This window comes from Nothoprocta perdicaria, unplaced genomic scaffold (assembly GCF_003342845.1).
Source record: "Nothoprocta perdicaria isolate Ctin4 unplaced genomic scaffold, notPer1 scaffold_0, whole genome shotgun sequence".
NCBI classification, from domain to species: domain Eukaryota; kingdom Metazoa; phylum Chordata; class Aves; order Tinamiformes; family Tinamidae; genus Nothoprocta; species Nothoprocta perdicaria.
The window spans coordinates 9,693,614-9,717,244 of NW_020454092.1; the positions used below are offsets into that span (position 1 = coordinate 9,693,614).

Consider the following 23,631-nt stretch of genomic DNA (forward strand, 5'->3'; position numbering starts at 1 on the left):
TCTCAGCAGTTATTTTCACATCCAAGATAGAGTGTCAGTGTCGGCTTGAGACAACAGCCGCTTGCTTTTACTGCTGTGAAAATTGGGGAGCCAGAGCTAAGCAGTGCGAGGGGACGAGGCACCTCCATAACACCCCCGCAGCCTTGTCTTCCGTGCCAGGCAAGGGGAGGCTGCTGCCCTCCAGAAGGTGGGATTAACAGATTGAAACTGGCTTAGAGCAGAAGTGATCTGCACTCAAGAGCTCACGTGTCCAAAGACAGGTTTGACCTTCTCTTCTAGGTTTAAGGTTCTGCTCTGGGTTTCATTTAGCCCACTCAATGAAAGCCTTCCTCCACCAAGATGAGGGTGCCTATCACAGCATCACAGCATCTGAGAGATTTCAGAGGTTCTGACAACTAGGTTGCATCTGCCAACCTTGACAGTAAAGCACATTACAATCAGACAGGCTAATGCAGAGCARTGGATTTGACTAAGCGACATTCTTGGAGACAAAGCTCTTCTTACAGAAGCTACATCTATTAACACAACATCTAGTGAGAGATCTGTGGCAGGATGTAACAGAAGTACACTTGTTTTAAATGAAGGGAAACCTAAAACACCACTTTTAGGATACTCTCAGGTCTGATGCGAGGGCATATGCAGACCTCCAGATTTCAGTAATCAACTTTGACCTCGTCTATATCACATATCACAGAACTTCACCCTCTCACATTACACCTTTACTGCATGAAATAACTGGGGCTTAACTAATGTAAACCTTTCAGAAAGCCATCCAGTTTTACTGGCAGACTTCTCTTGGGAGTCTGTTCCAACTYTGAAGTACTCTGTTAAATACATGGATAATGCCAGACATCTGAGGGAGCAAGGCACAATGAGACCAGTCCAGGACAACTGAAATCCCTGTGTGACTTATGGACAAGTATCCCTGCCTCTTTCAAGAGCTGGGTGTTGAAGATACATGAGGCTCAAACCTTTGAATGTGAAGGGTATGGCCTCRTGCCAACAGGACACGGATACAGAGGGCAGTGACCTGGTGACTCATAACAATAATGAGGCAGCTACGCTCAGCCTGTGAAAACCTGCCCTCTTGTCATTTTACGTGCCCAGAGATAAATTGAGACCTCTCACTAAACACTGCAGGTTTGAGCATTGGGTCTGGGCATCAGTTCCCCATCTGCAGGGTGAGACGCCGGTGCTGACGAGGGCTCTTCTTGTTTACAAGGCCTTTGACACCTTGGCATGCTTTGTGGGATTACAGATATGCAGGGGTTTGAAAATCTTTATGTAGGTTTATGTAGGGCTATTTTGGRGGCACTCTCAAGTCCCTTCTCCTTCCAGGTTGGGTGAAATCTAATCAAGCCCTTAAGTCATCAAAACCTTGATAAAASACAAATGAACATCCCTTCTGTCCAATCTCTCCATCTGCTGCTCATGCACCTTCCTTCCTCAGGCAGTGCCTTGCCATGGAGCTCTGTCTCTGCCCTGGACATCACCGTGTCTCACCAGCACTGTGGAGCCCCCACCGTGGGGTGACCACCAGGCCCAGCCCCACATCCCGGCTGGCCCAGCGCGGTCAGGGCACCTCCCATGACAAAACCTTCACCCCCTCAATCCAAAAGCGCTGTTGCTGGGAGCTGGAGGCTTCCAGCCCTCCTCAGCATTCCCGTCACACATCTAACCACACGCAGCACATGTGCCTGCTCTGCTCTTCAAGGAAAAGGCACAAGCCRAGGAACAACTGAGCCAGCCCACCTTCAAACACCTCCTCCTCCTGCTCTCGTGGGGACCCTGAACGAAGCACCAGCACCGGGGAGGCAGCACAGCTGCACCCCAGCCATCTCCCCCGTAATGGGCTCCCTCTTCCCTTCCAGCAGCTCTTCAGCTGCACACACGTTTGGGAGCAAGCAGCAGAACCAGCCCCACGTGCTGCCGCCCACGGTGGGATCTGGGGATTGCTCCATAACGATACCTTTTGAGGATTCTGCTTTTAGGCCATAATTCCTCTTGTCGCTTTACCTCCTCTCCCACCAGCTTCTTTTTCCTACTGACTACCCAACTATTGAGTGCAAGAGCAGGGAGAATATTTCCTCATGTGCTGCTCTAAGCAAAAGCTGCTCRCTCAGAGTACACTCATCAGCTCTTCCTTTTAATAGCAAGCTCTGACAAATTACAGGTAAAAATAATTAAAAAAAAATAAAGGCAGTAGGTGGCTCCAATCTTTCCATGTTGGCTTAAATGTCAATCAAGCCCATGAAATAACAGGCAGTGTCTTGATTTCTATTACTACTGCAGGTGGTACAACTTATAAAGAAACTCTTCCCGGTTATTAAATTAAAGGCTGCAAGGCATGCTTCCTCATAGCAAAATTAAGCTTTTATGGGCATGTAGTTGGAGATTATTAAACCCAGCATGGTCTCAGCTAAGAATGTCTGACTGCGAGTTGTCAGAATTAATGCCAAATGGCACTTTTTCCTTCCTAACCCTCTTTCTTCCTGTTGGAGGAAAGGGATAGAGTGGAATGGAAATCAAGAAAGAGACAGGACATGGGGCTTTTTTCATCTGACACATTTAGATCTATTGCTGTGACCACAGCATCCCTAAGGATGGCTCCAAGCTTTCATTTTAAAACARGCTCAGTTCTGCTAGGTAAGTGCTGCCCTGGGCCGATCCACTATTAGCTCGAGTTTACACATATGGACCCAATGAACTTCAGAGTTTGCTTGTATTTGACCTTCCTCAGAAGGCTGATTTTTCCAGTGCTCTTTAATTTGGCTGGAAACCTTCAGTGCTGGGGCATGTTTACATTTGCAAAAGTATCTGTTTAAAAACAGTATGAAAAATTAAAATGCAAGGCCCTGGCTTTGCCTGTCGGCAGCGGGAGCTGGAAAGCCAGGAACCAAACCGCTTAAGGGCGAAACGCTCATCAAGGCCTCCTTTGTGCTCCTCATCGCTAATCATTTCCAGGGGGTTAAAGATCCCTGCTCTCGCTTCCTCCACATTAGGACCAACAAACAAAAGTTTAATAGTTTCCAACCCTGTCCTGGGCCAGCGGCCTGAGTCGGAGCCGCGAGGCCCAAGGTGGTCGGTACCAGCTGSAGAGAGCAGGAGCCGTGCAGGGAGCGCAGGTCTGCAGGCCGGGCTGCGCTCACGCCTCCCGCGCGCGAGACAAGGTGCAAAAGGGCCCTGGATGGAGGGACTTGACCCCGAGCGAAAAGCCGGAGCGCCAGCCCGTGGGAGCGGCGGCTGGCAGCCTCATCCAGAGGCTCCTCAAGTCACTGGCAGTTTTCCGCTGAGCGCGAGGGGCTTTGGATCAGCTTCTGGAGACGTGTGGTAAAGCTGGGAGTACTTGAACCTCCCTGTCCTCGAACCCAGCTGTTCCCCCCCTCACCCTGACCCGAGCACTTTGGAAGCAAGAGGAACCCGAGCACCGAGCTGAGACTCCGTGCTGCAGGGCAGGGTTTGCTGCCTCATCCCCCTGGGGCCCGAACGCAGCTCCCAGGGAATGTGAACTTGCCAGAGAGGTTAAATGCCTGGGCTTTGCAACTGCAGAGCCACTTCTATGCACAAGGTGCATGGCCAAGCACTGTGCTATTCAAGAACATCTCTTCTGGAATACCTCGCAGTAGGAACTCTCCTAGTCTGGAAGACTAGGAAGAGGCTAAACTGCACAGCAGCAAAGATTCTTCATGTAAAAGAAAGGKGTATCCACATGCCAACCATCCATGCGTCTGTCCGTGGTAGCTTGGATATGAATAACACTGAGGCTGCATGAGCAAAATCCTCAGCTTRAATTACTTGTCCCAGTTTTTCCTGTGTGCTTTGGGCAGASCTTGATTTCCAACACGAACATGGCACTGCCAACCACAAAATCATTATCTACATTGTACTGAGCTAGCTGAACATTTGGTGTGTGCCCTGTTCATCCCTTCAGGTAGCTGCGCAGTCACATGTGAAGACTCCCCAGGTATGGAGTTACTTTGGAAAGCTCCTTGTGACTAGAGGCAGGGACAGTCAGGCTGTAACACATCCTGAGGGCTGCCACCATGTAGAAACGTGAGCTCCCTGCTGCAAATGGAGGCACTGCACAGAAAAGCTGCTAGGATGTAAAAAGACAAACAAAACACAGGAACCCCATTCCAGAAAATAAAACATGAAGCAAAAACTTCTTTTAGACCAAAGCCGCTGTAAAATAAGCTGATTCARCAATAAAGACTTGTGGGATAATGCAAAACATACATGTAGCACTGATGGCCTGCCAGACTCAACAACCATAAATGAATACCTGGTCTGCAGATATTGAGACTTACTTTTGTGCAGCAGTGGCCACACATTTACTGCAGCTCTTACTGCCTCAAGATGTGCTCTTAAAAGCTCTCTTAACTCAGCTTACTAGATCATGGTGCATTTACTATGAGTGTGTGAAAGTTTCCTCTCTCACGCAGAGGTGCAGGTTACAGCCTTGACCGTTGCAACTGTCACAACTCCTCTCCTCAAGCCTCTCAGCTTGCTTCAACCCTCACAAACCAAGTTTGGAGACCACCAGGTACTCCAGCTTGCAGATACTTAACCATTCAGATCTCTCTCAGACTACCTCTAGCTTAGAGGACTGTCAGTGTCAGATCCCACTGATGACCAACAGATGTAAATCACATTGTAACATASAGTTGTTGTGCTACAACCTTGTGACTCAGCCTATCGTTCAGGTAAACACAAACAAACCATCTCATTTTCTGAATCTGACCTACTCTCTACTCACTTGTCAAGACCTGCAAACTCAGACCACCCTCTGTCTCTATGACTTTCAGGATTCAGAGCATTTTTCATGACACAGACAACTGCCCACTAAGACCGAGGCCTCAGTTTCCCTTCGGCAGAGGTCACTGACCAGACAGGACCAGGGACGAAGCAAGCCAGGTTGTAACCAACAGGTCAGGAAGCTCGGGGCTCCCCAGGCTGCTGCCCGTCTCCTCAGACCCTGCCTGTATTTATCAAAAAACCACTCCTAGCAGCACTGTAGCCGCCAGGGCACAAACAGCAAAGATCACAGCTCACAACTTTGATATTTCAGCAGCTCACTCTTCCATTTTATAGGTTTCTTGCCTCAATATGGACACTTCCAAAGATGCATAAAAGTTACAGTCCATTTACAGCGTTATCTTTTTTAAATGATAATGAATCATATTTTAATATAAATCTAATTTAAAATTAAGACTCCGCTTTAGGTCATGCCACAGGTTAGTGCAATAGTCTTCTGTAAATGAGTTTCACTCCTACCTCATGCCGAGATGTACGAGTGGCCTCCGCAACACAAAACCACTCCACAATTCAGCAAAATTCTCAGGGGAAGGCGAAATCCTTTGCTGTGCTGGCAGAACTGAGCAAACAGTGTCAGCACTCAGAGCTCAACTTTACTCATGAGGCCAGAAAACTCAGGCTGGCTTTACCCCAAAATTCCTCCCACACTTGCATATCACCCTCCTGTCTTGTCTTCCCATCACCACCTCCACCTCATTACAGGTATTCTCTCTTTCTTTAACCTGATCTGTTGAAATCTTTAATTGTACATTAAAAATGTCCTCGGAACAACTGCTGCAATTTCTAGCTTCATTGCCTTCCTAAGTCTCTGAACTCCAKTCACAGGAAGATTCAGAAGGCTGCTGGCAGAGTAATCTCCTCCTCTACAAAAYAGACCAACCCTAGCCTATGTTGTAAACAGCAGTTTCCTTCTCACTCCTCTGTATATCCAAATCCAACTTGAAATATTCTTCCAGATGTCTCATTTTCATAGTTTCACTCAATTTACCCCTCTGACCCCGCATTCACCTCCTCTCCCACTCACATTTTCTTTTCTGGCAGTCTTCACCTTCTACCCAGGTTTCTACCTCATTTCCTGCCCTCTCAAATCAAATCTTCCAGGCTCGGCCGATTATAAAACCCTTTCAAAGACGGGAGAAACAACGAGCTAGTCCATCAGTGGCATAAGTGTCACTGTGATGGCTGCTTGCAGTGAGCCCCTGACCTTCTGTGAGAGCCAAGAGGCAGTAAGAGTTGCTAAGGTCCAACCTGTCCACGAACAGGTAGGTAAGAAACACCTGGATAAGGATAAGACCTTTTCTGTGTTGGTAGCCTAAAAGAGAGAATAGCTCCATGTCTCAGCTGCCAAGAAAAGGAAGGAGCCTGAAGAAAAAGCTCTGCTCTTTACCACCCTCAGGGCAAGGGAAAAGCAGAAGACTCACCTTGAACCTTCTCAGAGTAATAGCAGTGTGATGTTATCAAGTTGTATCATATCTAGATGATTCTGTGCCCTCTGGGCTCACTATCTACAGCTGCCTCTTAAACTTGCTGAGCTGCTTCCATCACAAGACAGAAATGGCACCTGGAGATGTAAGCAAGGCCCCAAGGACCCAACAGTGCTGACCCTGGGGCCCTCTCTGTTTTGGGCAGACCAAGAAACCTTTTAGTGTCTCGGTTCTTCCAGCTGTGAAACAGGTTTACTGACCCCATCAAGGGCACGGAGGCCTCATGATCCCTAAAGCACTTGAAAGCTGTGAGGAGGCACCGTTGTTAAAATATATGGAGCATCTCGAATCTTTGTTCCCTTTGTTTCAATATGCAGGAAAAAGCCTGGGCCCAAACCTATTTTTTGACTGCTTGATTGTTTATTTTTTATTATTAATACCGAGCAGCTGGCAAAATACACTTGTCTGTCAGCAAAAACTCAAGGATTCAAACTCATATAAAGAAAACATCAAACAACAACTATACTCCCCTGGGGGCCCCCAAGGAAGGAGACTGAAGTCCTGTTCATCACATCACGTGCCCATTTCTATACCTTCTCCAGTATTTCTGCTCTGTAGGGGAGGCCAGACTTGGYTCATTCTCTGTTTCACCTGGGCTTCTCTCACCTATCTGGTGGTGGTGAAGGACACTGCAGCAGCATGATAGAGACTTACCCCTGTGCCCAGGGGACAGCTGAAGAGCAGGACACTTCCAATGTGGGGGTGCCCAGACCCCACTGAGTGAAGGGGAAAGAAGAGGCTGTTCCACCCTCAGCTTGGCCTGCRTTGCTGAGCCCCTCAAGGCCACAAGGGTGGCTATGGCTGGTCACTGCCAAGCAGCCACACGCAAGAAGGGACCCAGCCGCCACACCAACAGTGCGTGGGATGCAGAGGTGAAGCCATGAGTCAGGAGCACACCCGTTTGCCTGGCTGAGATCCRTCTGAACGTGAGGACAGGCTTCTGAACAGCGAGGATGACTGTGCAGCTTGCGCACAGAGGTCGTGGGGTTCTCCCTTGGGGGGTGTTTGCCTGTGGCTGCCTCCTGGCACGGCAGCCCCGTGCCCCATCAGCCCTCAGTGTCATCCCCACTAGCACCTCACACAGCCCCACTCCCAGCTCACCCAGGGCCTCCCAGTTCTTGAGCACCTTGTGGAGCAGTTGGGGAGTGTTTGCCGAGACAAGCCCGGCAGCTGTCACGCAATCTCCCTCGCTGGGAGAGATAAGGTGAGTGCTCATGCATCACCTGCAGCTGCCTGTGACAGTCTGATCAGTATAATCCCTCTTTTCAGACAGGCAAGCAAGCTGCATCTTGGCTCCTACAGCCATTGCAGTCTGGTGGAAAAAACCCTCTTGTCATCACTCAGCCATCAGTCTGTGTCTCCCACACCTGAAGGCAGATTTTTTYTCACTAGCCCTTCAGTTATGCCTCTGCTCCCACCACCTGTGCCAGCAGACATGGTGCAAGATCCCTTTCCACCAGGGAGCACTGCGGAGAGGACAGAGCAGGTGAGGCCAGGTCTCCCTCCTTGGGAGGGTCTGCCTAGATCTGCCACAGAGGCAGGTGTGCCCTGAGCTTGAGGAACACCTGAAAGAAGGTGACCAACCTTGTTGGCTCACCAGAAATTGAACTGGGGCTGCCAAGGTCAACTGCACAATTTGTGCTTTTTAGATGGCCTAGGAGGGCTCCTGTCTTGGGTGGACAAAGAATCCAATCGTAAATCAGCTCCAGCAGGGAATCAATGAACGATAAGGAGAAGCCAAAACTGTAAGAGCAAAATATTGGAAGAGTTTTGAAATGAGCCTTTTCTCATAAGGATTTTTGTTCTTAAGTCAGAAGCCAGCTAATAATAGTAAGGGATTATCAAAGACCACATTTCACCAGTGACCTCCACTTCTTTTATTAATGTGCTCTAACACTGAGCRATCCCCATGTATAAAACACAAATCTGAATTTTGCAGCTCAAGCTTCCCCATTAAAAACTTCCTAAGGATTGCCCACTGCTAGTTAAAAGGAAGGAAGAGATGATTTATGAAGTCACAGTTTTTAAAGCCAAAGCATAAAGAGTTTCTTAAGGATTTTATCTGCACATCCCAAAGCTAGAAGCGATCATAAAAACCTCTAATCCAGTCTACTGTATATTGCAGACCATAGACTTTTATCCAGCTAATCCTACATATAGCTCAGGAACACACTGAACCTCTCAAGCACTTGCTTTAGCTACGTTAGAGAAGCAAGTTGGCCAGTTGGACCTATAGTAGCAAAACTCTCTAGGAACAAAATTCTAGGTTACGGTTTCTATCAGTGACTTGATTGGCTCTGTTCAGAGCACTCTGCCGCCCATCTATGCACGAAAGCAAATAATAGCTTCAAGTACACAATCCCATTGACTTCAAGGTAAGTACACATTTAAGTGCCTGGCTGAGCTGGGGCTACTGTATTCATTACCTTACAGGGTGAACCTAGCAGGGTTAAACAAGAATATTCTTAAGAGAGTGTTAGTACTAAGTTGAATTTTATCAAAGCATAATGACCTTCTTGGATGGAAGGTTTGGGGAGAAAGTGATATATTAATGCTCATCACAAGGAAACGTGCTGAATAAATGCTGTTTGCCAYGTCACTGGCTCACAAACTTATCCAGCTAGGGAACAACATTAAGAAAACTTTGTAAATGAGAGTGAGGTCTCCATAGGGCACGTTTTTGTTTGCAGTGACCCACAGAAAAAGAAGAAAACCACTTTCATTTGCCCTCCTTTCACCGAGCTGCTCCCTGGGACTCGGCAGGCAGCAGTTCCCTCCCGTGCCCTGCGCCCAACTGTTTGGACCTGTGTGGTGGCAGAGGCCTCACGCACGCGGGTGTCACCACCGGGACACCTGCAGCACCTCCAAGGCCCCTCTGCTCCTGCAGCCCCCAAAGAACAACACACGATCCTCTTTTTTTTTTCCAGTCAAACCCCATTGTGTTTATTTGTGAGGTGACTTGGGCACCATTAATGGGGAAGTGTCAAAGGACTAGCATTATTATGGTTATAATTATTATTATGGAATAAAAAAAAAGATATTGAGAGCTGCTGGGTATAATTTTCAAAAGTTTGCCCGAGAGCAAATTACTTTCCTAACCGCTGTGTATTTATGGCTTTATTAGTCATAATTTTCAAACAAATTCTAAACCAACCCGAAGGAAGAAAATATCAGCTTCATTTGCCACAGTCCCATTTTTCAAGATTAAAAAGAAAATTGCTGCAAGGCTCACTTAGTGGAAACAAAATCTTTACTGAACTGCACTGAAGGTCAAATATCTTATAGTACCCCAATCTTATGCATGGGATGCCATTAATTTCCACTTAACTCTCCATATTAGTAAATGTTTTGGCTCCTTATATTGAGATCCAAGGGCAGCAAAACTATGAGTTAGGAGAAATTTCTCCCTTCCCTTTGATGCTTAGCCAGATACTTCTCAGGCTTCACCCCATAACCTTCATCCTTTGTTAACTAAAGTTTTGGGTTGGATTGTCAAAATCACACCAGCTCAAGAAAAGTATAAATCTTTACCAAAATTTCCTAGGGGGCTTTCCTAGCTGGGCTTTAGATTTAATGGATGCTAATGTGCTTTTTTTTTTTTTTTTTCCCAGCCAATGTACAGTAAAGGAATAATGTATTAGTGACCAATTCAACAATAGTGGGGGTGTTTGGTAAAATGTCAGGAACGTTCAAAAGGAATAAATCAAAACCTATTATCCTTCAGCCCACAAAGTTAAAACAGCTTTTGCATTCAGCGCAACAAGCAAACACTTAACTGCTCCCCACAGATCTCAGTGTTCAAAGCTGGCTGGCTTTCAATAAAATGTTGTTTAAAGAAAAAAATATTGAGAAAACATATAGCGAGCTACATTCAAGCAACCCRAATCACATTCATCTTGTAGGAGTTGATAATTACGCGTAGCCTGAAATAAAATCCCAGATTTAAACCCTCACAAACTAATTCATTTTAAAAACCTGAGGCAAGAGGCAGAGCACCTTGTCTGCCCTTAGGAGAGACGGAGCACCCAGCACTGGATCCAATGTTGCAGAGCCAGGACCTGCACCAGCACCGCTGAGCCGGTCTGCAGGGCTGCGACGTGCAGGATGTGGGCTGCACCCTGCAACCTGGTCCTCCTCTCTCCTGGGCCTCACCATGAGACCAGCTGAGGTGCTTCTGAGGACAAAGGAAGGCTGCAAATATTGAAGCAGGGGAGCTATAAATGATATAATTTCGGCTCACGCAAACTGCCATGGCCCAGGGGAGAACACGCTGGCAGACAGAACAGAGAAGGTCCTCGGGAGTCTATCCTACCTTTTCCTACGCATAGCAATTTAATGGATAGAACTAATGAGAAATAAATAATTGTAGAAAGCACAAGTGAAAACCTGCCCACAACTCATTTCCAGCTAAGTCATGAGCATGCAAGTGATTCATGTAACGCAGATGAGGTTGCAAACTTCTAAGGACTTCCTTGGTAAACAAGCTGAGACCAAACACTCCCCAGGCTGCTCCTTGCAGACGTACGTGCACGTGTCACTCACGACTCCAGCTCCTGGAAAAAACAACTCTTACACAGCCCTGCTGTGGCAGAAACTGCTTTGGGCTGCTCCCGAGGGACGTGTTGCACAGGGCACACGAGACGTCTTTAACGAGTCACAGAGTTGCTGCCCCATCCAGCTGCCCCAAACCAGCTGCCTAGGGTGAAGGCTCCTGCTCGGGAACAACGGCAGTGTGGCAAGGGCACGGTCTAGCTGCAAACACCAGGACTGATCCTGTGTACAAGGTATATGTAGAAGAGACAAGAAAGTTAGCACAGGAGCGTGATGGACAGGGACCCATGGCAGCTTCTCAGGTGCCTGCCTTAGCGAAGGGGCCCATCGTGAATTGCTGCGCTGGGGCTGTGCTGCAGTGCCACGTGGTTTAATGGAAGGGGACTTGTGCACACGTGGGCATGAATAAAAGAGGTTGCACTAAGAATATACCTGACTTGTTTCACCAATTCCTCAGCTTGGTGAAAAACAAATAAGCATGCAACAGCATGCAGCTACCCACCCACTGCCAGACAGGCAGGGAGACGCCAGAAACAGGCCCCTGGGAATTAAAAGATCATTTTCCTATTGATTTAACACAGACGATCAGACTTGAACTGGAGTATCTGTATGTGCAGAACAGAACAAAGCAATCACGAAAGGGCAAAACTGGGCCCCTTGCTGCTGCTGGTGAAACGCACTCGGCGCAGCACGTCCGAGCCCGGGGAGATGGGGACGCTGCTGCTGCTCCCGGCACAACCTCCTCCCGCTGCCCCCAAGCTCCGTGGAGGCTGCGAGGACAAATCCTGCAGTCTGCAGCTCCTCCCTTGGCCTCATCTCTCCTGGCAGCACGAGCTTGCAGCTTGAGCATGGTAAAAAACAGCATATTTAGGTCCCTGGGCATGGAGAACTTTCTCTCCAGGTCGCAGGTAGGCCAGGTGCCTGGGCAAAGGGGCTCCAAGGAAACAGTCATCTCTGCAGGTCTGAAAGCAGCTAAAGTAACATCGTTTTCCACACATAGCTGGTTTTGCTGAAATGAGCAGGTCATGTACTGTATTCTCCCTCTTCCTTACCCCTCCTGGAGCAATGCAAAGTGGTGCCATTGAATCAGACCCTCTTCTAGTGTGGATGGGATAGCGCAGATCTTCTCAGAACAGAAAGAAAAAGCTAAAAAGTAGGCAGAAACAAGCAGTACTTGGATTCTTCCATGACATTAAAACCTAGCCAACTGGCAATCAAGAATATTGTAATCTGGAAGCAAACACACAGTGAAGAGGCTGAGCACGGGCAAGGTGGGGACTGAAGCCTGGAGAAGCCCTCAATCTTCTGAGGTTTCCCCTTCGTCTTGTGGCTGGAAGCCTGGGCTGCAAGGCTGCAAACAAGAAGCTATCCACTACCTTTGTAACGTATATGGTTTTGTTGTTGTGTTTAATCAGGCAATAAAGATGCATGATCCCCTGCTGGTCTCCCCTTGCAGCCTGAGCCTGCTTGTGCTGGGGTCAGAACAGGATACAGCTTTAAGGTAAATTAAMTTACCAACCAAGAGGAGTGTTTGGAGGTGTGAGCCCTTTTCTATGGCAGTTAAACTCTGTGGGTGGTGGGAATAGGGGGCCTTAATTTCACTTCCAGCAGGGCTTCGCAGCAGAGAGCGCAGGGGGGAAAGCATYTCAAAAGTCCCCAGGAAACGGGTGCTGAAAGCAGACCCAAGTGACATTCATGGTTATTGCAGGAGACCCCAGCGATAACGTGAGACATTTGCTTGATGCCTCTGCAACTTCCTTCTTTATTTTTTCCCATGTAATTGTTACATTCTAATGAACTCCTGCCAGTTTTAGCCCTTCATCATTAAAGGGGAAGGAAGGAGGGAGCAAGAGCAGCGAAAGGGGAGGAGAGACGACTGCTTTTTCTGGGCATCTGCCACGGCTGATTGCTACAAGGCAGAGTGGCAGTTTATGGGTGGAATTACACGGCCGTCCCTGCTGCCGAGAAGCACTGCACGCCTCATACTGCGTGCCACAAATGCCTGAATCCCATCAGGATTCAGGGCTCCGATATTCCCTGCGGAATGATACGTCTCAGTGCYGGATCCTACCAGCCAGGCCCCTTCAAGCAAATCTGCTGGCTGCTGCAAAGAGCACAGCATTTTCCCCTTTCTCCAACGTGCTCATTACTGTATTTATCTATTTAAATAGCCAATTGAGTTCCAACACGTTTTTAACCACAAGGGTTTCTGCTTTCACTACTCCCCAGTTAACCAGATGGTCAGACTTATTAAGCAATTAGAATCAAAGTTTATTTACCCATTCCYCTGGAACAAGGTTCGAGCCAGTGCCACGTTATGCAGGCTTAAAGGTTCTGCTAATTTACTTTAATCCACTTAAACCTTTAAAGCAAAGATAATGGAAAACAGGCGAGAAACCTCTTACACTTTCCAAACGAAGAGACAATAGTTTCCTCCTCTCCAAGAGCCTGGAAAGGTCAGCAGGGAAGCCTCTCACTGCTTTCTTCCTGGAAACCCTATCTCAAAGGTCACAAACCCCTGACTTAATTGCCTCTAGCAAAGAAGCTAACTTGATACACGTTGCAAAGTATTTAATTGCCTTTAGCAAAGGCAATTTCTTTAGCAAAGAAGGTAACCAGATATGTATTGCAAGGCCCTAAATGGCAACCAAAATCAATAGTTCAGCATTTAGGAGGGAGCCAGGTTTAGCAAGGAGACTCAACCAATGATGCTGACATACTCAGCTTCATATGCTACACTGGGGCAAATTCAGAAATAACGTGGATGCCTCTAACTTGAGCTGAGTGTCATGAGGGTGAGTGGATGCAATAGTGAGAGAGCATCCAAGGGTACACCAACATCCACAGAAAATTCCACAGGGATAGGAATAAGGAAAACCCCATGCTCTGGACAAACATAAAGAGTGTGTGGTGTAGCAGGATGCTGCAGTGCAAGCATCTTATAGTCTTTAACCCTGTTCAGCATCTAGATGAAAGACAGAAAAATTATGGACAGAGGTGATAAGTACATGAAGAAAGARCAACGAGTAAGAAGGCAGCCACACACTACAGCTGCAGAACAGTTTGTTTTTCTTGCAATTTGTCCATGTCCAAATACTTCATCACTCTTCATTTATTAAATATCCAGATCTGCACAGCTATGTGATGTCTATAAGCATCACTGAATCCATGTAGGGAAAAAGAAACAGGCACAGGTTCAGAGTGGCACAAGATTACAGGTCACCTCTACTAGAACTGGAAATGGAGATTCTTAGACCAACTCCAGTCCCTAACCTGACTGAATTAAGTGACTGCTCTGAAAGCACAGAGTGAAACTGCTGGAAGGCATCAAAGCGAATATGATTCATCGGGCCATTTGCAGTGGCCTGTGAATCACAGGTTTAAGGCAAACAGTGCAGGGTAAACCATCTTCCAGAAAACACCAAGAAGGACTTCAAAATGGATCATCCTACTGGAACTTGAAACAGGAACAGAAGCTCTTACCTTCAAAAGYAATTGTGGGGTGCTCTTTCCTGACACATTGCTGATGTTCAGCTTCAGAGTATTCAGGTACATTCTGTGATGCTGAGAGATGAAAAGCAAGAAGAAAAAGGCTTGGCAATGACAGGGAAATGGCCTTTAATCTTGAAACAACCATGACTGAAGGGCAGCTGCAGCTCTAGCTTCCAAGGTAGGCCCGGGGAGGATACCTGAAATAAAAACAATTCCATTTTAGAAAGATGAATGCTCTGCTGAAGAGTGCAACATGGGTACAGAAGGGCTGAGGTTCCCCTTTCATCCCAACCCCACTTGTGCACATGACAATATTCCACAAACAACACCTTAAAAAAATGAGCCAATTTACAACCATATTAGTGCTGCTAGCTTCAAAAAGGAGTGAGAGCTCTGGGTGCTTCTGCCTCCACGTCCTCACACAGTACCCGGTGCTCAACGGCCAGAGCTGGCAGAACAAGAGGCCTTCAGACACGCCACGTAAACCCGCCCCAAGCTCCCCAAGTCGCAGCTCGGGAAAATCCGCATTGCCAAGTTCCATCTCAGCGACACGCACCAGGTGTTGGCCCCTTGTAACTTTGTGCAGCTACTGCAGGTGTGTTTTCAAACAGTCTGCCACACTAAAATCTTCCCATTAGCTTCACACACTAAGGAGATGCTTGCTCCCTTCAGGTGCATGGATTCGGGAAGGCTCCAGAGGTGGGGAGGCACCAGCGGAGCCATCCTGCGCTGCTGCCAGGGCTGCGGGAAGATGGATTCTGTGCTCTGTCCTTATCTATATTTCTCCATGATTTWAAATGTTAGTATAAAGATGAACTGCCAGTGCATCCATTATGTGAATCCTCAGCAGCCGCTACTACTTTTGACTGAAAATAACAGTTAGGATTTGGAGAGTTCTCCGGTCTTTTTCCCCGCCCTAGCCAGTGCAAATGAGAGATCCCAGCCTTTCACACCTTTCCAGCCCCTCTAACGCACAGGGCTGTATAAAACTTTCCTGCAGTTCTCCCAAGCAGGTTCTGCAGCACTTCACTGAGGAGGATGCTTTTTAAACACATCAAATAGCAAACTAGATTAAAAACTGGGCCTGGCAGAAGTAAGAGACGTGAAATCATCCACAGCAAAGGCCTGCACGGTCTTCAGTCACTGAGTACAAGGGTGCTGCTGGGCCAGGCCTAAGTGGCTACYATGGAGTTTCAGGTGACAAGAGATGTGCAAGCCCTATTACAATGGGAATTAGTGCTGTGATGAAGCAATGATCTCAAGCCAGGTGGATTCAGTTCTCTGCAAGGCAGGGGAYGGTGCTCAGAGACACACGGTCAGGCTTCCCTTGCAGCCTCCAACGCTCCGCTAAAGTCCAACAGAGTCTGGATCAGCAGAAGAGTAAATCCAAGTTTCACGCTCATCGGGGCCAGGGGACCATGGAGAGCTGCACACGGGAGGCCGCAGAGTCCCACAGCCCATTCTGTGCCAAAGCGGGGCTCCCCATTGCACCTTTACTCGTGGTTTGTCTGGGCTAGCTGTAAAATGTGCCATGAGGCCAGATTCCTGCCACTTTCCCTGCGAGATTTTACCCCAGTCCAACAGACCTCTGCGCTCCTTAGAAAGTTGTAACCAATAGTTGGGGTCAAGTTCCATCCTCTTCGTTAAAGTTCAGGTCGATCATTGCAGGGAGATCCAAAATGCGCATGAAAACCGTGGTTTCAAAAGTGACATGAAGTGGAAAGTCATTCACAGGGCAAAGATGAAATAGAAACAACACCAACAAAAAAACTTTGTATCCTCCCTTATCTCCCTTTCTTCCTTCCTCTGAGTCCACCCAATTTGTGGAGTTCTCATGTGCTGGAAAATTAAACAGGATCAGGTAGAGCTCTGCACTGATACCCATTGACTCCAGTGGAGGATGGCAACTTGATGCAGGTGACAGGAATCAGAGCCCTGGAGCATCAGCCCAACAGGAGTCACAGAGCAGGCAGGGCTGCAAAAGGTAACGGCTACAAGCGGCCCCTTCCCAGGCGGCCCGGGGCATTTAATTCTCAGTGATTTTTAAAAGGCTCTAAATAGATAAAGAAGGGGGTGCTATGAGCAGGGCTATGAGCTATGAGTAGGGCTATGAGCTATGAGCAGGCTGTGAGCAGTGCTGTGAGCTCCTGGCCCGGCTAGAGCCAAGCACGGCTCCGGCCGGCGCTTGCACCGCTGCCCCAGCGCTAAGCCCCGTGGACGCAGTTTAAAGGCTATAAAAAGAGCTGTTCTTATTAGGCTCCCTCTGCTCCGAGTGGCTTAGGGCTCAAGAAATCAGCTGTCAAGGCTGCAGTGCAGATGAGAGACAAGAGCTCAAATCCCCAGTTAAACCCAAAGCCGCGGCAGGACATACCACTTAACTTCTTCATTTACTCATCCTGATGCATCTCAAGCACCATGGCTGTTTTCCTCCCGCAGATCCAGGCACGGGAGAAGGGAGCTCAGTGCCCCATKAGGGCTCTGTGCCCGGGCTCTCTCCCCTGCCCTCCGCACGGCGCCCGGGGGAGGCTCCCTTGGCTCCGGGGATCCACGGGGGTATTTCATAGGGCACCGCTGCTGCCACCGTCCTCCTGTCTCTTAAATCAGGGTGGCACCGGACCCTTGTGCAGGGCAGGGGCCCCGCGCGGCCTCCCGCCCCAGCGCTGCATCCATCTCCATCCCTCCCGCCTCCGCATGTGGGGCAGGAGCCTCCTCCAGCTCTCCCTGCTCTGTATCATTGTGCTTCCCATTGATTTCCCGGGAACTAAGCGTGATTTACAGAGGGTAACGCAGATCAGGCCCCCTTTGACTAAAGCTCCATGTCGAAAAGAAAAATACCTTCAATCAATCTTCCCGGCTCTAAAACAAAGCGCACGTTAAAAATGGCTGTACCAGGAATACAGAGCCTGCTTCCCTCTGACTGTAACTCTCATTTTGACTTAATAAAATGTGACAGTGAAGTTTAAGGATAAAAGAAAATGCTTCATCTTTCATTTTTAAAGGGAAGAAATGCCTTTAAAAAGACTAAAAAAGGAACCTCCTGAAAAAAAAAAAAAAAAAAGCAGCCCTAATTCCTCCATTCAGGATCTTTTGTGATAGACACAGTTATGATATTATTAGAGGGAGATAGCAGAGGGAAGATGACCACTGGAAAGAGGCGAACATCAAAATATTCAGAAAAGAAAAGCACTGCACAAAAAGGCAATAAATACAAAATAAATATAAACTTCGCAAGGCAGGACAGCTCGGCAAGGCGGCTGCGACAAGCTGGCACAGGCAGCTCTGCCCTAGAAAACAGCGCCTGCCAAGGCCAAAACCCTGGCCCTTTTCCTATTCACGCGCCTCTCCCGGCCCTTCCCCTTGGGAATCCGGTCCGGAGGCTGCTGATGCTGCCCGAGAAAAGGGCCCGGCTTTTCCGCGTGCCCTTCAGGGCCACGTCGGTCGGCTCAGCTCCAACAACACTGCCCTGCAGTGTCCAACTCGTGGGCGCCCCCGGGTTGGGCTCTGGCCTCCTGGGCCTCTCCTTTGCTCACTTTTGAGGCCAGAGCACGGCACTCACGAGTCAAACCGGTGGTGGGATGAGTTTGTGAAGAGATCTTGCTCTGCTTTAGTTAAATCCCCTACAGTCACCTGAGGAACGGGCTGGTTTCCTTCCGGTTTCTCCACCATTCTTGCTCTGGCAGGGCTTTGCTGTGCTCTCGTGTCCACCTTGTCAAGAGATTCCCATGGCCGTCGTTGCAGCACGTGTCCTCGCAGTGAGCTTGTTCTCGCCCCAGGAAGACAGGACTACATTTTCATGCATATAATCCGAGGGTTATCATTTAAAACACCCTGCAATTCAGCAGCAGGGAGGATCACAAGAGCGTGCAGGTAATATGCTCTCCTGTGGCAAAGCAGAAACCTGAGCTCCATCCTAACCACGGCATCACGCTCAGTTCCTGCTTCACACAACATCTGAAAAGTGCCGCTTACTCTATCAGACACATTTTACATCAGGAATAAAACAACCAGGATCTGGCAATACAGGTTCCTTTATTGAATCCTTCTTGTTATCGAGATATATATATATAAATAATTCAGGCAAGTCTGTGCAAAGGAGAAATTGGTTTAACCTAATATGCTCTGAGGTTCATGGCTCATGAAGCAGAGCTGAATATTAATAGCCCACAGTTAGAAGTTGGAGCCAGACGTTTCTCAGTGGTGCCCAGGGACAGGATGACAGGCAAGGGGCACAGAATGAAGCCCAGGAAACTGTGTGACCAGAAGAAAACACATCTGCACTGCGCGGGGAGGCTGAGCACTGCAACAGGTTGTCCAAGAGGCTGTGGAGTCTCCATCCTTGAAGACATTCAAGCCCCAGCTGGACACAGCCCTGGGCAGCCTGCTCGAGCAGGTTAACTCAAGCTGACCCTGCTTGAGCAGGGCTTGGATCAGATGACAGGTGCCTTCCAATCACAGTTATTTTGTGACATTCAAAAGATGGGCAGCGTCCTTTGGAGCCTCTTATTTCTAGAGCACTATTTGCTTGCTATTCAAGGYCCCAAACCAAGACCACAAAGTTCTCATTTGGATCAAGTAACAGAGAATGAAACTCCTTAATAGAGGCTCAGTATGAAATGAATTGATGCATCCATTTTATGGACCAGTGTATAAAAGCAACGAGCAGCACCAGCCACCCCTTGGCTGCTTAGCCTCAGCAGCACACTTAATAGCTCAATGGTCCTGGAAACCAAAGAGTTTCCTCACCTTCAGAGGAGGCCCTCCAGAACAGGAACCCAGTATAAAAAGCTTCATTAAATCTAGCTGATTTAACAAAAAAGCCTGTGTAATGGAGCAAAATATACTGTACTGCTGGGTTCCTGCCAAGCCCAGTGGGCATAAGTAAATACCTGCTCTGCTGACACTCAGACCTGCTCTTGAGCAGCACTTACTTGACCACACATTGAGTGCTTCCCCAAGCGCTTCAAGAGGCCCTCCCCAAAGGACTCTAGAACTTCTTTTCACTGGCTATGCATAATATAAGACATGAGGGGTTCTGTTAGGGGTTGTTTGTATGAATTTAGCACTTGTGAAAGGTGCCTTGGAGTCTCAAGTCCTCTGTTTATCCAGAGATCATACCTGGCAATGAAAGCTTCTTCACATTTGGTTTGCTGTGGTGCACCTCGGCTGCTCTCYAGAAGACTACCTGTTGTAGGAATGGAAAGACCTTCTTTTTGCAGTCCCAGGCTGCTCTCTCTATCAAGAAGCATGGCCAAGTGGAAGCATTTTTTGTCATTCTGCGCCTGAGGCTGATTATGGAAGTATTCCTCTTGTTCCATCCATGCAGCAGAGCGACCAAGACTCCGGCCTGCAACGGCAGTGGATGCTCCAGTACTTGGCATCACTGCAGCTCACACCCCAAGCGTCCTGCTGCCTGGGCTGGAGATCAGGAGCTCCTGGAAAGCCCATGAAAAGGAGGGAGTGCTGCACAGAGCCCAAGCACTGGGGCCTCCCTAGGGCCCACGGGAGAGCGGCCACAGAGCAGGGATAACTGAGCCGGGCTGGGGGCCGGCAAGCCCCCTTGTTCTTGCTGCCCGTGTGCCCCCGAGCGCACCCTGCCTGGGGTTGCTGCTCGAGCCTACAGGCCCGGRCCTTGAATTTAGCGATGTCGGAACACGAAGGCAGCTGCTTTTCCTCAGGTCGCTCCCTGCGGAACGTGGGAGCGGCTTCGATACCGACAAACAAGCGGAGCCACAGTGCCTAGCACCGGGCTGTGCAACCGCCGTCGTTCCAGCACACGGGGACGCTGAACGTTGGGTTGAGGCCCACACACCTCCACGCGCAGGGGAAGCTGAGGCAGGACACAGACAGTGACTCAGGCCCTGGTRCCTGCAGACAGGTTTTGTCAGAACTGGAAACAGAGTCAACTACAGACGAAYTCCAACTGCAGGGCTCGCTGCAGAGCCCGGCGGGATTTTTGCACGGAAGCTGTGGATAGTGGCTGCAGGCTGTAGCAGACCCGGCAGGGGCTGGACACTGCAGGCTCCCTCTTCAGCCCTTTCCTCCTAACCACACGGCTGGGAAAACGCTAAGAATGGGAAATTTAAAATAAAGTGTTATTTTTGCCTATGACCTAAAACAATCTCAGTATTTAGGTGTTCAGCACATGAGCCCAGAAACCCCAGCACCAACAAACCTCCCACGCGAGAGTCTGCCGCAACATATGGCCCCAAGAGCCTGGTTCTCCGACGCGAGGCGGCCAGGGCCAGCCCCAGGCCCCCCGCCACCCTTCAGCCCCATCCCACGAAGCCTCCTGCCCACGTTAGAGGTGGCCGGTGCCTTCCCGAGCCCGTGACAGGCCACAGGCACCCCCTGCACCCCCTGCACGCGCTGCCGAGTCGCAGGAGCGGCCGGAGAGCCGGTCAGTGCGTGCCCGTGCAGGAGGGAACCGCAGCCTGCCCGCTGGGCCCGGGAGGTGGGACTGCCTCTTGCCTCACAAGGAACACGCGCCCGGCTTAATTGTAACCTGGAGACTTAGTGCTGGGCCGTGCTGCTGAACTCCAAGCCTCAGCCTGCCTCAAAACAAGAATGCATTTCCCTGTCGTGGCTTTTTGGCACTGCACAGCATTGTTTTTCATACAGACACCTTTGGCTAGAAGGCATTTGAACGGCCAACATCTGCCCCAAATGTGAACAGACAAGACAAAAAAAGGCTCTTTTTTCTGCTGCCATGCCCAGTTTTTGCCACGTTTCTTGCAGCAGCAGCTACGTGTGGGGCCGGGTTAGCTCCTCGTGCCTTGCTCTGCGCGAGGCTCGCGGTGCCGTGGGGCGGCCCTGCGGGACACGGCTTCTCCCCTGCCGACGGGCAGCCAAGCTGCAAACACACGGCTCACAAATCACAGGTTATTACAGATTGCTCTGGGTAAACGAAATGAGACCAATTTCTCACCTGCTGAACGCAGCGGTGCCATCAATTTTCCCCCAAAAAATACCTGGCAYTCAATAACTGCCCAAAAGTTTGAGCTGATTTCTCCTCTCCCTCCAAACATGCTCTGCAACTTCCCTGACATCCAACAGGGCCCTTTGTTATTAATCCAAGCTTCCCAATCTAACAGCACAGAAGTTGCTCTACTGGGTCACAGCAAGCTCCTCTCAGCCCTTTTCTGTAACGGGAATTGAGACAAGCAGAATGTGAAGCAAGGCAAGTTTGGAGGGATCCTTCAGCAAGCCCCTGGCTCTGGTCTTCATACCACTGGGGTTATAATTTTCACTGCCCACCTATTTACTTTTCCTGAACCGCACAGTTTGGTCCTGGTGCTGTCAGATGTCCCTAAATTCCGAGGCATTCCAAGTGATCCAACATCTCATACAAACCCTCCAGTCTGCTCCACACTGGAACCAAAGGCAATAATACTGGAGGATAAGAGCTTGGATCGCCCTCCACACTCACGTTCTTAATTAAATCTGCCATCCAGCTTCACTCCGAGGTAGAGTATCCTCTCGAAAACAGCACCAGCTGGAGAAGCAGCCCGGTAAATGAAACATCCCAGCCCTTTTCCTCCTTGGAAAYGCTTTTAACAAGCCAGCCCAGCTCTCGGACACAAACGTTGTCGTCATCTTCGCGGGCAGGGTCTGAGCAAGTGCTTGGGGGCTCCGTGTTTTAATGCCCTCGGGGACCAGGCTTTCTGGAGAAGATGGGTTGTTGGCACTGAATCCCAACCGCAGGGCTCTGCAGCCCCCTCGCTGCATATATAACCAAATTAGTTTAGAAAATGTAAGATATTCAGGGACTTAGCGGTTCAGTCTGGCCTTGGAGGATTTACTCTCATTATGGCTTTTATGCAAATTCTGTCCTCCAAATCTCTTCTGAATCAATTATTACTAGATTAATTTAAACATGTCCACCTGGGGTGCCTGTATATCATGTGCCTCATGTTAAAAAGTAAAAAGGATGATAATGAATTCAGGAGGTGACTGAAACAGATTCCTGCTTTGTGGAAATGTGACCTTTTTGCATAATGTCATCAAAGAGAGAAGTTCCCTCAAGAAACATGGCAGAAAGGGTTGTTACTCGCATCAGCTGGGCTTTCAATCACTCTTCGGAAATTAGCATGATACAATAAAAAATTAATAAGAAATTAAAAAAAAATCACTTTAATGCTCCAGACTATTAAAGACTTCGATGGACCACTAATTGAAATGTAATGCTTAATTTTCAGCAATGCCGTTTTATTAATGGTAAAAACTCGAATTAATGTCATTAACCAATGTTAATATTACAAATCCCCGGAGGGACAGCAAAGCAATTATGGTATTCACAAAGCTGGAGCGGGGGTTAACAAAAAAAAGAGAGGTATCCTGTGCATGACTTGGCTGAGGAGGCAGAGAGGGCTCCCCCGGGCTGTTTGCTTTTCCCAGCCGAGGGGAGTGCGAGGAAGGCAGCAACGTGCACCGAGGTAATTGCTGCTGATTTCCAGGCCCTTGGAAGTRAGCAGGTTATTCTGTTACACCAACACCAGCCTGGGGGGATGCTGGAAGAAGAATTTGGGGATGGGAGGTTGCGGACGCTCGGAAGCCTCCCGGGGTTGATGAGGAGCCACARGGCTCCACACAACCCCCGGGCCTGATGCTGGGTCCCCGTCTAAGCCCCAAAGGCACCAGCTTGCTCGGCCCTGAGGGCTTCCCCSGGGCTTCCCTTGAGCACGGCGAGCTGGGCCTCGTCAGCTCTGCCCCCACACATGGGCACAGCAGGGGCTGCGTGGGGMCTGGGGAGCCCAAAGGCAGGCGGAGGCCTGGCGGGAGTCACCCCACCGCAGGGAGGGACAAGCTCACGTGCTAAGGGGCACCTGCCCCAACAGCCGGGCTGCGGAACCCCGTGACGAGCTGTTGCTTCATTGCTCGGCTGGTAATGCAGGACAGGGACCAGGCTCAGCTAGCCCAGAAAGGAAGATCTCCTGCCTAAGGAGCGACCAACCTTTTCATAGCTCAGATTCCCCAAGATTTTTGCATTTTACTTACACAAAGTGAAAATGCTCCAACACACCCAACCCACTATTGGCAGCACTCAGGACAAACAGATGCCTCTTTCAGACTGCTCTTTTCAAGGCAACTGGTCGAACTTGCCACCAGTTCTCAGTGTTAATACCCAGCAAGAGCTATCAAAACAGGCTCCTGTGTTCCACACTACAGGCTGACATGCTGCTGCAAACCAGCTTTCAAGCTGCTCCAGAGGGTTTAACAACACTGGCTATCCCATCACGTCCAAAAAGTTAAATTCATTTCCTTCTAAGGAAAAATAAAAATGAAATAATCC

The 23,631-nt window shown here is 49.0% G+C and overlaps 1 protein-coding gene across 3 annotated transcripts in view; it reads right to left on the reverse strand.

Moving 5' to 3' along the window:
* SEMA5B (semaphorin 5B) overlaps nucleotides 1–23,631 on the reverse strand; it is a 229,988-nt gene that overhangs the window by 106,617 nt on the left and 99,740 nt on the right. For all 3 annotated transcript variants that reach the window (XM_026054226.1, XM_026054234.1, XM_026054243.1), the window contains one exon: nucleotides 14,334–14,539. In XM_026054226.1, coding sequence (XP_025910011.1) covers nucleotides 14,334–14,487 — 154 coding nt within the window. In that variant the 5' untranslated portion in view covers nucleotides 14,488–14,539. The remainder of the gene's footprint in view (nucleotides 1–14,333; nucleotides 14,540–23,631) is intronic.